A 14,280-nucleotide genomic window follows, 5' to 3' on the forward strand; every position below is an offset into this window, starting at 1 on the left:
CTGTGGTTCATCCAAGCAACTATAAGGAATTCATTATAATTCAGGAATAGAGCATCAGGTTGGAGGAAGGGGAGAAAAGAGATATTATTAAGAACTACTCTGTAATCCAAGGTAGGGAGTTTGAACTTCATGACAAAGGCTCCAGAAGCCAGTGGAGGGGTTAACTAGGGATATAAGGTTATTTGCACTTTAAGAAGGTCATTTTGGAAGAAGTTTGAAGAATGGCCTGGAAGGGAGGAACCTGGGGGGCCAGACCAGAAATTGGGATACTATAGTGTAAACCAGGTAAGAAATAGAGGTGGTTCAATTCATATAAGTAGTTGAGTGAATGGAGACATGAGAGGGAGAGGGGATGATTGGAGTTGATGACTGGTCAGACATAAGGGAAGAAAGAGAAGTTAAAGCTGATTGCCAAAATTTGTGATTTGGGCAACTGGTGGATGATGATATTCTTGGAGACAGGGAAAATCAAAAGGAGGCTTTCATCTCACGAGAGGTTTTAAACAGCATTGTATGTTTGCCATTGTGCCTGAGCTGCCTTCTATTTCAGGGATTCTTACTGTTCTTCCTTCACATTCCACAGTTTCGTTCTCATTACAAGACTTCCCCCATTATTTTGTCTATTTTCCCTGTCTCTCATTGGGATATGTTTCCACTTTTATTGCTGCAATGTAATGTAATGTAATTCAATTTAATTTAATTTTAGAAGGGGGGAGGGGAAGAGAGACAGAGAGAGAGAGAGAGAGAGAGAGAGAAAGAGAGAGAGAGAATCCTAAGCAGGCTCCACGCTCAGTGTGGAGCCCCATATGGGGCTCGATCCCACAACCCTGGGATCATGATCCGAGCTGAAATAAAGAATTGGATCCTCAACAGACTGAGCCACCCAGGTGCCCCTTATTGGGCTATGTTTTGTTTTTACTTCATTAAAGGATATTGCTGGTCAAAATTTTTGTTGTCAGCCCCAACTCTGTAAGTTTTCAGATGCCCCAGGAGCATGAGAAAACTGTTACCAACGGCTCCCTCAGTGCTCTCTCTCAGATCTCTACTTTAAATTTGCATTTCTAATCCATTTAGGACTTTGAGGTACTTAGCAATAATTGTCTTCTTATTGAGCTCTTTATTGCCATGATGCATCAGTTGCTTGAAAATTTGTTTTTAGATTGATTGTGAAAGATTAGCATCGGCTACACTCAACCACAAATACCCTTGTCATTTACTTGTGACAACATTGAGGCCTTAAAGGCTGAAAACTGAGTGAAAGCCTTGACACAATTACCAACTTTCTTATTGTGTTAGTTTCCTATTGCTACTTTAACAAATCACCACAAATTTAGAGGCTTAAAACAACGTAAGTTTATTGTTTTAGTTTTTTTTCCTTTTCCAGCTTCTAGAAACCACCTTTCTTTCTTTCTTTCTTTTTCTTTCTTTCTTTCTTTCTTTTCTTTCTTTCTTTCTTTCTTTCTCTCTCTCTTCTTTCTTTTTTTCTTTCTTTCTTTCTTCTTTCTTCTATTTTTTTAATGTTCATTTATTTTTGAGAGAGAAGGAGAGCATGAGCAGGAGAGGGGCAGAGAGAGAGGGAGACAGAGAATCTGAAGCAGGCTCCACGCTGTCAGCACAAAGCCCAGCGTGGAGTTCAAACCCATGAACCGTGAGTTCATGACCTGGGCCTAGATCAAGAGTTGGACACTCAACCAACTGAGACACCTGTATTTCCTAACTCAGGTCCCCTTCTTCTATCTTCAAAGCCATCAATCGTGGGCCAAGTCCACTGTATAACTCTGACCTCTTCTACTTTCTCCTCTTCCCATTTTTGCAGACTCTTGTGATTACATCGGGCCTAGTTGAATAGTCTATGATAACCTCTCTATTTTAAGGTCAGATTAAGTATTAGTAACCTTAATTCCATTTGCAACCTTAATTCCCATTTGCCACTTACATAACACACTCAGATTCCAGGGATTAGGGCATGGGTGTCTTGGGTGTGTGGGTGGATCATTATTCTGAATACCAGGCTTATGAAATCCCATTAAGCAGCATTTTAATTGTCAAGGTTTTTCTTCTGTTTTTTTTTTTTTTAATTTTTAAAGTTTAAAAAAAAATTTTTTTAACGTTTATTTTTGAGAGAAAGAGACAGAATGTGAATTGTGGGAAGGACAGAGAGAGAGGGACACACAGAATCCAAAGCAGGCTCCAGGTTCTGAGCGGTCAGCACTGAGCCTGACATGGGGCTTGAACTCACAAACTGTGAGATTATGACCTGAGCCCAAGTCCGACCTTAACCGACTGAGCCACCCAGGTGCCCCTCTTCCGTTTTTCAAATGTAATTGCATCAAGGTAATTAATAACTTTCATGAGGCAAAGTACAATGGAGAGTTCTCAGTTCGCAACTTAACCTTTGATTCATGAATGATTTACTTCTCTCTAATGCCCATTCTTCACCTGGCTTCCAGGGCATTACACCCTCACAGCTGTCCCTCTGTCTCATGGACTACTTCTAAGTCTCCCTTGCTGGGTGTCCCCATTTTCTCTGAGTACATAATGATAGAGTGCCCCAAAGAGTTCTTTGTCCACTGCTTTTCAGTATTTATACTCACTTCCTTGGCAACCTCACGGACTCTTAAGGCTTTAATATCACTCATAAGCTGACAATTTCCATACTTTTATTGCTATATTTAGACCTCTCAAATTCCAGACTTCTGTATCCAGCTACTTCCTCTACATCTTTATGTGAAAGTCTAACAAACATTTCAAAGCCAACATACTCATAACTGAATTCCTGGTCTTCCCATTGAAACCTGTCCCATTTGTGATTTGCTTTATCTCAGTTGATGTCAACTGTATCATCCCAGGATCTTAGAATAAAAATCTTATAGTTTTCCTTGAGTTCTTCTTTTCTTCATGCCCCATATCCCTTCTGTTGGAAAATCTTGTGGCTGTGCCTTTAAAATATATTCAGAATTCGTCACTTCTCAACACCTTAACTGCTATCACTTTGGTCTATAAACTACTTTCAGGACCTCAAGACCTACATAACACTGGTGGAGGTTGTCTTGTAATAAGGAACACTGTACTCAGAAGCATGGTGTACAAAATTGAAGAATCTGCTATTTTACATGCAGGCAAAATCTTCATACTTTTATCATATGCTTTATATACCTTATAGATTCCTGGATAAATGCACTATCAAGTACAAACTTTCTTCAATCCTAGTTTCTAAGATGTTTCATTCTTTAAGAAGAAAGGAAAGTCATCTGGCTTTAAAAATTATAGCAGCATTTCAAATTGCTTTCCATGACTGGCCAAATACAAAAATGTTCTGAATATGTTTCTGGTCAAGGTAGATGCAGATATACTTGGATTTAGATTATACTCACTTTATCAAACTGTATTAACACTTACTTTTAGTGGTTTGAATAAGAGCCTGGGAGCACTATATCCTGATTATGTAGGCAGGCAGACATCAACCCACAAATATTTTATGCATTCCTTTATATACATCCCAAATACCTGATACTTCCTGACCAGAGTAATAGCACTAGGCTAAATTTGATACACTAAAATAATTTTTAATTACAGACAAGACTTCTTTTGATTAAATTGTCAATTTGATCTCCCATAAAAATGAAGGAGAAAAGTAAAATTTGCAGCCTGGGTAGAGATCACGTCAAACTTCCTGCATCAACTGATACGGTGATTTTGCATTAGTATCTTGAATGCTTCTTTATTACTAAAAAAGTTTGTGTTTCTAGTTGCTGGTTCTGATTAATTTCTTCCTCCTTATTGCACCCTGTTGGGGATATTTGTTTGAGATAAATATTCTAGAAAAAATTTCCTTGCTATTCTTTAGCTATCTTTGCAAAGTTTTCTTCATGGTGTTCGTTTTTTTTTTAACAGAAATATTCAAAATGAATTGCTATGGCAGCTTGCACACTGGAACTTCCCAAATCAATCATAATGTTTCTTAGAATATTGATGAGAACACACTGTCTGCCCCCAATGATGGCCCTTAACTATTTTTTGTCTCTTCTCCAGAGAGATCTATCAAAGGAGAGAAAGAAGATGACGTGGGCCCTCTGAAATGAAACACCACTGAGAAAACCTTCAGGAATAGAAACAATAATGTCGTGGCCGGCGCGACAAACACCGAGGTCAGGGTCCTGAGGGTAGGGGAATGCAAGAAAAAAAAGAAGAGAAAGTTTGGGAACAGGAGGGTCCCCTGGGCTGATGGCCCAAGTGACGGCTTTATTGTTGCTGTACACAATCTTTTATAACCAGACTCTTATGGGTTAGGTCATTCTAAGAATAAACAGGTTTCACATAATTGCTGCCCACCAAAACATTTAGTTCTGTGTTTCTTGCATTTTCTAGATGGGTCACAAGACCTTGTTGATAAGATTGCTAGCAAAACACAATTCCCATGTTTGTTTCTATCTGACTCGGGGTAGAAAAAGGGAGGTAGCATTACTGCCAACACCTGCAGACCACAGGCTTCAGGAATTAACTTTCTCAGCCTTGACAAGGCTTTCATATGCCCTTGAGAGTGGGGGAATGTGAGGGGGAACCACCGGGTTGGCTTGAGTCAACAGGGAACGTTGCTCGACCCGGTCTCAGCCTGGCGCCGGGGCCGGCCTCCCACATGAATGGGAGGGGGGACCACCGGGTTGGCTTGAGTCAACGGGGAACGTTGCTCGACCCGGTCTCAGCCTGGCACCGGGGCCCGGCCCCCCACATGTCCCCCTATTGTTTGTAATTGCAACATGTGCATCCTGGCTTGGTATGTGGTAAAGGCAGTAAGACCCCATCTCCAGAAATAACACAGCAAGACAAGTATAACAGATATTACGGAAACAATTCCAATAAAGATCCAAAAAGAATGTTGAAGAATATTAAATGGATTAAACCCATTAAGTTGGTGCAGTATGGCTTCAGCGAGATCTCCAGGGTCAGGGAAACTGAGTGAGCTACTTGCAACAGCATTTATCTCTTCTTGTAGCTGTAAGACGTCTAAGCTAGTATTAGCATCATGCCAAACCCCTTGTAAATGACGATGCACTTGTCCCCATGTCACATTGGTATACTCTAAAGGGGTAACACAGATATGCTTATATGCATCATGACAAATTAAAGAAAGTCTGGTACGCAAAACAGCAAACTGATCACCAAGATACATTAATGCTTCTTGTAGTGCCTCTAATTGGGCTTCCAATTTACGATCTATTCATTCTTGAGTGACAAACACCTTGGATACATTATGAGCCAATTCATTTACATGGGATGCCGTTTGGGCACTTTCATGTAAGGATATTACAGATACAGTTGCAGAGGCAATTACAGTCACTGCTGCTATGAGTCCAGCAATTAAGAGTCCAAGAAACCGTTTGGTCCTGCGCAGCCGTTTACTGATTTCTAAGGCCAATTGCATCCCATAATTAGGATACCAAGGCCCTGTAACATGTACTGGCAACATCCAATAGGGAGGTTGTAAGACCAGATAAACCTTCATTCCACTTCTAGAGGGTCCATCTACTGGTAGACAATTGGTCAAAACACAAGCAGGACACGTCAGCCAGTATAACTGATGACCATCTTCTTTTACTGGAGTAATAGTTCCATCTCCAACAATCAGATAGTAGGGTGGAGGAACACAGGCACGCAATTGCAGAACTGGAGAAACATAATATTCTGGAAAACTAAAGCTGTCATTAGTATATATTTTATCAAAGGTAGCATATAACTTCCAAAGATCAGAATGAATTCTTCCTTCAGGGGATTGCAAAATGGTTTGTGGGATAATCTTGTGGTGTACCTGTACCTCGTTAGGAGGTGGATCCACGACCCTGGGATCAAGAGTCCCATGCTCTACCGACTGAGCTAGCTGGGCCTTTCGGGAATAATCTGTAATGGTATAGTTTATGTCTTTAGGAGTCATCCTCAACGAAGAGGATTGGGCACATATACCCCAAGGTGAGTCCCCAGTAAGGCCTTGACCAGCTGAGGGACATATAGGAAGATTCTGAGGGGGATCACGCGGTCCAAAAAACATCCATTCTCCTAATAATTCTCTCTTTTGCCAATAAGCGGCAACAGAGCGGGGTACCCATTCAGAAGGACGCTTGCCATTTTGCCACAATGTATAAGTAATAGAGCGTCCTACTGGTTTCGTACCCAAACACCCATAAGCAAGTTTGTACGGCATAGACTCCCTTTGCAGGCAGATGGGCACTCCTGTAGAGAGTGCCGTCCAATTTATAGAGGCCGACACAGTGGGCAAAAACCCTGCGTCTTCCCCTCCCATAAAGGTGAGGTTGGTGTATACTTTGGGTGTGGGGTCTCTCCATGTTACAGGTTGTACTGTAGGAGGACCTACCATGTATGCCCAATAGAGGGCAGACTCTCCGGTTGTAGTTAGAATGCACAGGCATGCCAAGAAGACATGTGCGGCCGTTACCTCTCTACCTGAGGCCATCACTACATCAGTGGCCTGGGTCAGCAGGTTCTTTATCTGTCCCCAGGTGGGTGTACCCGCCTTATGACTCCGCCGTTGTTGCTTCTGGGGGGGCTCCGTCGCTGTCAATTTGGCCATTTTTCGGCGCAACCGTAATGTCTCTGAGGAGCCGAAGCGGGACCCAGCGTGGCGCTTCTTCATCCTGTGGAAAAACACAAGCATACCCTCGCCCTTTTCGAAGGACTGGGTCTGGGCCTCGCCAAATGCCTTCCGGCATATCTTTCCATCTAGCCATCAAGAGAGGTTCTTGATTCCTTCCCCGGCGACGCTCTGCGGCAGTCATCCCTGCTTCACTGACATTTAAAAAATTTAAAACATACAACACAAGAGTGAGATGCACATGTGGGGAATACTTTATCTTTCCCTTTAATATCTCCCCTTCTTTAAGTTTTTGCAGATACTGTTTTAGAGTCAGATGAGCTCGCTCAACAATAGCCTGTCCTGTGGAATTATAAGCAATGCCAGTTGTATGCTCAATTTGGAATCGGCGGCAAAATTCTGCAAAAGATTTAGAAGTATAAGCACTACCATTGTCAGTTTTTATTTTATGAGGTTTGCCCATTGCTGCAAAGGCAGAAAATAGGTGATTTTGAACATCAACAAATGCTTCTCCTGAGTGGGCTGAAGCATGTATATAGCCTGAGCAAGTATCTACAGACACATGTATATATTGCAATTTCCCAAAAGGTAAATATTGGGTGACATCCATTTGCCACAAGTCATTGGGCCGAAGACCTCGGGGATTAATGGCATAGACCGGCTGTGGGAAGAATTGCGGACAGATGCCGCACTGTTTAACAATTTGTCTGGCTGCTTCACGAGATATTTTGAATTCTTGTCGAAGGGCTGCCGCATTCTGATGAAAATTATCATGACTCCTTTTGGCTGTTTCCAAAGGAGTGGTAATGGGCAGAACTTGCAATAAATGGGTTGCTGCATTGGCTATCCGATTCCCAGCAACTAGGGGACCAGGCAGGTCGGTGTGGGAAGTTGCAACACGGCTTTGACAAAGTATTGACTGTCAGAATAGACATTTAGAGATTCCGGGTAAGTTTTTAGGGCTACCTGTACAGCATAAAGCTCGGCCCTTTGGACAGATTTAGTTGTATAATTTAAAGTGATCAAATTTTTATGTTGAGAAGTGACATAATACACTGCAATTTTACCCTCTTTACTAGCATCCACAAAAATGGAAGCAGCATCTTCAATCGGCTGACAAACAATAGGATTACAGGGCAAAATATCTATAAGACTGAAACCTTGTATTAAAGAATCAGAAAGTAAATGAAATTTAATTTGACCTGTAAAATTAGCCAAGGCAAGTTGCCATTCAATGGACTGAGCAAAAGCAGCGTCCACCAGCTTCTGTGTCAGAAAGGCACATGCAATAAATTCTGGATCGTGTCCAAAGAGCTGAACAGCTCGGGATCTTCCTCTAATGATGAGAAGACAAACCATAGATAGCAAAGGATTAATGACATACAGAGAGTGTAAGGCTAAATGTAGCCATTCAAGTGGACCATGAGATTGCCACAGAATTGCAAAGGGGATGACCTGAGGTTTTAATATTATTAAATACAAAGGCTGAGAAGGGTCAATTCTAGTGACTTGGGCTTGCTGAATGGCCTGTTCTATATGTCTTATAGCTTCTTTAGCTTCTTGAGTGAGACTTCGTGGGGACGCTGGAGAACTATCTCCTTTTAGAATATTAAACAAAGGCAGTAATTGTTCTGTGGTGACTCCTAGTCTATTTCTAATCCAGTTTATATCTCCTAATAATTTCTGAAAATCATTTAGAGTAGTCAAATGTCCGGTTCTAATTGATACTTTCTGAGGTCGGACAGTTGATTTGGAGATGAGATACCCTAGGTATTCAAAAGGTGCTTCCCTTTGAACTTTCTCAGGGGCAACAATCAAATTATATGCTTTAAGGCATCTTTGAAGAGAAATAAAAGCCTCCTGTAATAATTCCTCAGTTTCAGCAGCCAAAAGTAAGTCATCCATATAATGGATGCAATATACATGGGGAAAACTCTGTCTAAAAGGGGCAATTGCTCTGGCCACAAACTCTTGACATAAAGTCGGACTGTTAGCCATGCCTTGCGGTAAGACCTGCCACTGATACCGCTTAGCAGGTTCCTGTAAGTTAGTGGAAGGCAGGGAGAATGCAAAATGTTCTCCGTCGCCAGAGGCCAACGGAATGGTAAAAAAAACAATCTTTTAAGTCCAAAACTAGTAATTGATATTGTAAAGGAATGGCCGATGGGGAAGGGAGGCCAGGTTGCAAAGCCCCCATGGGCTTCATGACAGCATTAATTGCTCTCAAATCTTGCAGCAACCTCCATTTATTTGATTTTTTTCTAATCACAAAGATTGGGGTGTTCCAGGGACTGGTGGAGGGAACTAAATGACCTAATTGCAGTTGTTCCTCTATGAGGTGAGCAGCAGCCTCCCTCTTAACAGTAGGTAAGGGCCATTGGTTAACCCACACTGGAGTGGAAGTCATCCACTGGAGAGGCATAGCGTGGGGAATTTCCAATGGCCCTAGGAAAAACCCAATCTGAAATGGTCTCTTTTAGGCTCAGGGACATATGGCTCAGGATTCCCTTGTAACTCCTTCCCTAAGCCTTTCCCCTCAATATAGCCCATTTCCTTCATAAGGTGGATAGCAAGATTAGCCTGTTTTTGAATCGGGACTGCCTTAGTCTCCAGAGTCAAATTCATTGCAGTTAATATGTCCCTGCCCCAGAGATTAAGATCTATATTCAAAACAAAAGGCTGAAAAGTTCCAGTCATACCATCAGGCAGTCTCCAATGTAAATAATCAGAGCTTTGCAACGGAGCAGAGGCATAACCAACACCTTTAATTGGAATATTAGTCACTTGAGTAGGCCATGTGACAGGCCAATTTTTTTGAGCAATAACTGAGACATCTGCACCTGTATCCACTAGTCCCTCAAAAGGGACTCCTTGGATATGCAATGTAAGCATGGGCTTTTCTACAGAGATCACTTTAGCCCAATAAAGATCTGTGGAGCCAAACCCCTGATTTCCCCGATAAGGTTTAACAGCCTTATTATTGGAGGATATCTGGGGTATCAAGATCAATTGTGCTATGGGAGTCTTGGGCTCAAGCACCAAAGTTCCCATAGTTAAGCTGGCCAAAATTTTTATTTCTCCAGTGTAATCTTCATCAATAACTCCAGGATAGATCATCAATCCCTTAAGAGTCCAGCTGGATCTTCCCAATAATAACCCCCAAGTATTCCTGGGTAGAGGCCCCCATATCCCTGTGGGGATGGCTTTAGGGGGCTGTCCTCCTTCGAGGTAAACGGACTGAGCTGGGGCAAGATCTAGTCCTGCACTGGCGGGGGTGCTGCGGTGTAGTTGGCTAATACCTGGGAGGTCTCCAGTGTTGGACACAATGGGTGAGAAGGCGCCTGTGGGAACATTGCTGCAATTGTTTGAGGGGCCTGCGGCTGGCCCCGCTCCCAGTTTCCCTGAAGAGGTTTGCCATTACAATCAGTTTTAGAGCGGCATTCATTGACCCAGTGATACCCCCGTCTACATCTGGGACAAATAATTGCCGGCTTATTATTAATGTTAGGGCCACTTGGCAAACCGGGGGTGGTTGGAATTATTTTTGTACTATGACATTGGGCCTTCATATGGCCCTTTTGGCCACATTTGAAACACACTATTCCACCAAACTTCCTTGGATTAGTTCTTACGTTTTTACCCTGAAGCTGGGCATGCACCTGTAAGGGGTCTATTCCCTTTAAGGCGGCTGCCAAAGTAATGCCCTGAATATAAGATGGTCCAATCTCAGCACATAGTCTGATATAATCCTCCAAGGTACCCTGATTTTTCCAAGGACGAATGGCTGCCTGACATGCAGAATTAGCATTTTCATAAGCCAGTTGTTTTACAATAATGGTACCTGCCTCCCCATCAGTAACGATACGACTGACTGCAGTCAAAAGGCGCCCAACGAAATCCTGGTACTTCTCATCTGGCCCTTGCCTAATTTTAGACAATTCCTCAGTTCTGCCCCCTGTAGAGGGGAGTTTTTTCCAAGCTGCAATGGCACAGGTATTAATTTGATTATACGCAATTTCAGGATAATTTAGCTGGAGGCCCACATCATAATATTGTCCTGTACCTGTGAGCATGTTAAAATCCACTGGTATGTTAGTTCTTTTATTATACATAGCCTGTTTTTCAGCATTCTCTGCAAATTCTGCTTTCCACAAGAGGTTATCTCCCACACTCAAACAAGCCTGAGCAATGACCTTCCAATCTCCTGGGCACAATGCCTCCCTGCTCAAATTATCAAGCATAGACAGGGTAAAGGGAGCTGTTGGACCATACTGGGCTGCAGAGGATTTCAAATCTTTCAGCAATTTAAAACTTAGGGCGGAATACACTCTCTGTCCCCCCTGCTGAATAACAGGGTAAGCGTGAAAAGCAGAGGTGTCTTCCCCATGCTGTTGCGCTTGGTACGGAGTCTGCTGCAAAGGAGTAGCTCCCATAATGGGGTAAGGTTCAGTGGACTGTTGATTCTGAGTAATAGGGAAAGCCATCCGAGGTAAGCCTCTATCTTGTGCCTGAAAAGAAGGTCGTTTTAAAGGTACCTTCTGGACCAGAGGGGCCAAGAAGGCAGGCTTCCTCTGATCTTCCAAATACGGCCCATCATCTCCCTGATCCCCAAAAGGAGAGTCATCACTATTTTCTGGATCTTGCATAGATAACTGTTCTAGGAGGGGGAGAGGAGGTAAAGGTGAAGGCACCCGTGACTGTTCTGAAAGGGCATTGAAAGTAGTTTCTGGAGGGACAGGAGCATCTGAAGTCACTAAGGGTTGGGCTGCTTCCGAGCTAAGAGAAACTATTTCAATAGAATCCTGCGGATCAAGGACCTCCTTAATACAGGTCCAAGTAGACCACAAAGTCCCTGGAACCGCAGCTCCACGAATCTTCATTTGATTTTTAAGTTCCTGACCAACTCGCTGCCAATCCTTTAAATCAACTGTACCCCCGTCTGGAAACCATGGGCAATAATCATGCACTATGTCAAAAAATTCCCTAAGGGCTGACTGAGAAACCTTAATTCCTTTCTCCTTCATAAGAGCCTGCAAGGCAGTTATAAAATATCCCTGTTCCATAGACTGTTTCTGTCCCATAGTTTTACTCCCGTCGTCTGTGCTGCTGGCACAGTTCCCCTACCTGAATTAGACGCCGCGCGGTCCGCTTTCACTTTCCTCCTTGTTGTCTCAGGTCCCTGTTCGGGCGCCACTTGTCGCGGCCGGCGCGACAAACACCGAGGTCAGGGTCCTGAGGGTAGGGGAATGCAAGAAAAAAAGAGAGAAGAGAAAGTTTGGGAACAGGAGGGTCCCCTGGGCTGATGGCCCAAGTGACGGCTTTATTGTTGCTGTACACAGTCTTTTATAACCAGACCCTTATGGGTTAGGTCATTCTAAGAATAAACAGGTTTCACATAATTGCTGCCCACCAAAACATTTAGTTCTGTGTTTCTTGCATTTTCTAGACGGGTCACAAGACCTTGTTGATAAGATTGCTAGCAAAACACAATTCCCATGTTTGTTTCTATCTGACTCGGGGTAGAAAAAGGGAGGTAGCATTACTGCCAACACCTGCAGACCACAGGCTTCAGGAATTAACTTTCTCAGCCTTGACAAGGCTTTCGTATGCCCTTGAGAGTGGGGGAATGTGAGGGGGAACCACCGGGTTGGCTTGAGTCAACAAGGAACGTTGCTCGACCTGGTCTCAGCCTGGCACCGGGGCCGGCCTCCCACATGAATGGGAGGGGGGACCACCGGGTTGGCTTGAGTCAACGGGGAACGTTGCTCGACCCGGTCTCAGCCTGGCACCGGGGCCCGGCCCCCCCCACAATAATAAACAAACAAACAAACAAACAAACAAATAAAGGCAAAGTACAGAAGATCCTAAAATTTAGGAAATGAATTTGAAGGAACAGTTAGGAGGGAGAGAGAAAAAGGACTCCTATTAGGCACATCAGTTACTCTTCCTCCATTTTAGAATACTTTCTACCTTAAGCAATACAGGCCCGAAGGACTCACAGAAAAGGCAGGAATTATGACCTCTGCTCTTATATTTATGCATCCCAGTGGCTATCCTGCTGACTTAGCACAGGCTGCAACATTCTCTTTTCACTTGGGATCTGATTCTCCAACTCAAGAGCATCTTTGGAGACCTACCTGGCATTAAAGACAGAGCAATTGCTCAGCCAGATTTAGCGTCTCCATAAAATAAGTGACAATAATTTTCTCGATACTTACGTAAAGTGGCAGGTAGCATTTCCCAAAGATGATTTCCATAGCTGCTCTCAGCCCATCTTTTAAAATACTAAAGGTATAGGTCCTAATTGGCCTCTGGTACACATTTCTCCTATGAGTGATGCTAGGGTGAATGTAGACATTAAGTGTGACATCTCTGGGGCTAAACTATCTGGGTTTAGCTGTAAGTCACCGGTCACTGGTTGTACAACCTTGGACACATTAGATAATTTATGCTTCTCAGTTTTATTATTTATACTATGGGAATGGTGATAGTAATAATACCTGCCTCATAAGATTGTTGACAGGATTGGATTAACGCTTTCAAATGCTGGTCAATATCATTGGGATGAGTAGTTCAAATTTTAGCAATGAGAATTTTTCTTAAAGGTTTAAGCCAGATTATTTACTCTAAAATAAGAAGGAGACATTCTGAGGGAAGTGGACTCCTTTAACCCCCAGAGTTCTGAAGAATACAGGATTGAAAATTTTTACCAATATTGAAATAAATTGTATTGTAAGAAGGTACCCTGATGATCAGAAATAGACGCCTGAGACTTTAGTAAGGTAATCACAGTATTTTTACCTGGAAGAGTAAGTTCTAAATCTCAAAACACTAGAGTTGGTTTTGTATAAGTCTATCAAACAATACTGATATCCAAGAGCTTGGCGTTCTTAATTGCCAGGAACTATCTAAAAATTAGATAATGTTATTTTGAATCTGTGCTCCTATTACTAATAAGAAATTGGGATAGTTTAACATACTACATGTGTGTTTGTTTAGATACAAACTATAATATTGTTGATGAACAAAAACAAACAAACAAACAAACAATGATCTGCCTTTTTAATTCTTCCGGCTATTAAAAACTGCAAGCCTTTGCTTGGATTCCCATGAGTTTCCCTAGAAACTCAATTTCCAGGTTGCCCTCACCTCACTATCCAGGGACTATGTGCCCAAGGAAAGGAAACTGTAGTTAAGCTTGTTTCAACTGAATTCAATTCAAAAGGTTATTAAGTGGCTACTATGTGCAAAGTTACTGTCAAGGACTGAGAAGAAATATCAAGGGAAGACAAATACAGAGGCAAATAAATTCATTAACAAATATTTGTTCAGAGCTGCAAGAAACTTAGTCTATGCAGTGCATAATATGATAATATGGCACACTTAATATTATAGCAATATGTTATACCTGATGGTCAATGATGCTAGTGAATCTGAGATATTCTGTTGTTTTTTAAGTACTATCACGTGGAGACTGTTTTACTGTTCTTGGCCCTCTCCTCCAACCTAAAATTCTCTGAAATCCAAAAGAAATTTACTTTTTCCTCACTTGACTCATCAAAGCCTACGATTTTTGTAGTTACTTAATTTACAAGATAAATTGTATTTAATGTAGTTATTAATTGTATTTAATGTGGTAATTAATTATCTAATTCATTGATGTGGTTATTGCTACA

The 14,280-nt window shown here is 42.3% G+C and overlaps 1 protein-coding gene across 1 annotated transcript; it reads right to left on the minus strand.

The window, feature by feature from the left end:
- Positions 1-5,218: 5,218 nt before the first annotated feature.
- On the minus strand, positions 5,219-11,804 carry LOC122218007 (endogenous retrovirus group K member 6 Env polyprotein-like). The gene is made up of 2 exons (XM_042935818.1): positions 11,729-11,804; positions 5,219-6,647 (listed from the first exon to the last, which is right to left on the minus strand). The coding sequence occupies exon 2, from the start codon at positions 6,644-6,646 to the stop codon at positions 5,219-5,221; it is 1,428 nt and encodes a 475-aa protein (XP_042791752.1). The 5' UTR covers position 6,647; positions 11,729-11,804.
- Positions 11,805-14,280: the final 2,476 nt, after the last annotated feature.

This window comes from Panthera leo, chromosome B1 (genome assembly GCF_018350215.1).
Source record: "Panthera leo isolate Ple1 chromosome B1, P.leo_Ple1_pat1.1, whole genome shotgun sequence".
In the NCBI taxonomy this organism is placed as follows: Eukaryota; Metazoa; Chordata; class Mammalia; order Carnivora; family Felidae; genus Panthera; species Panthera leo.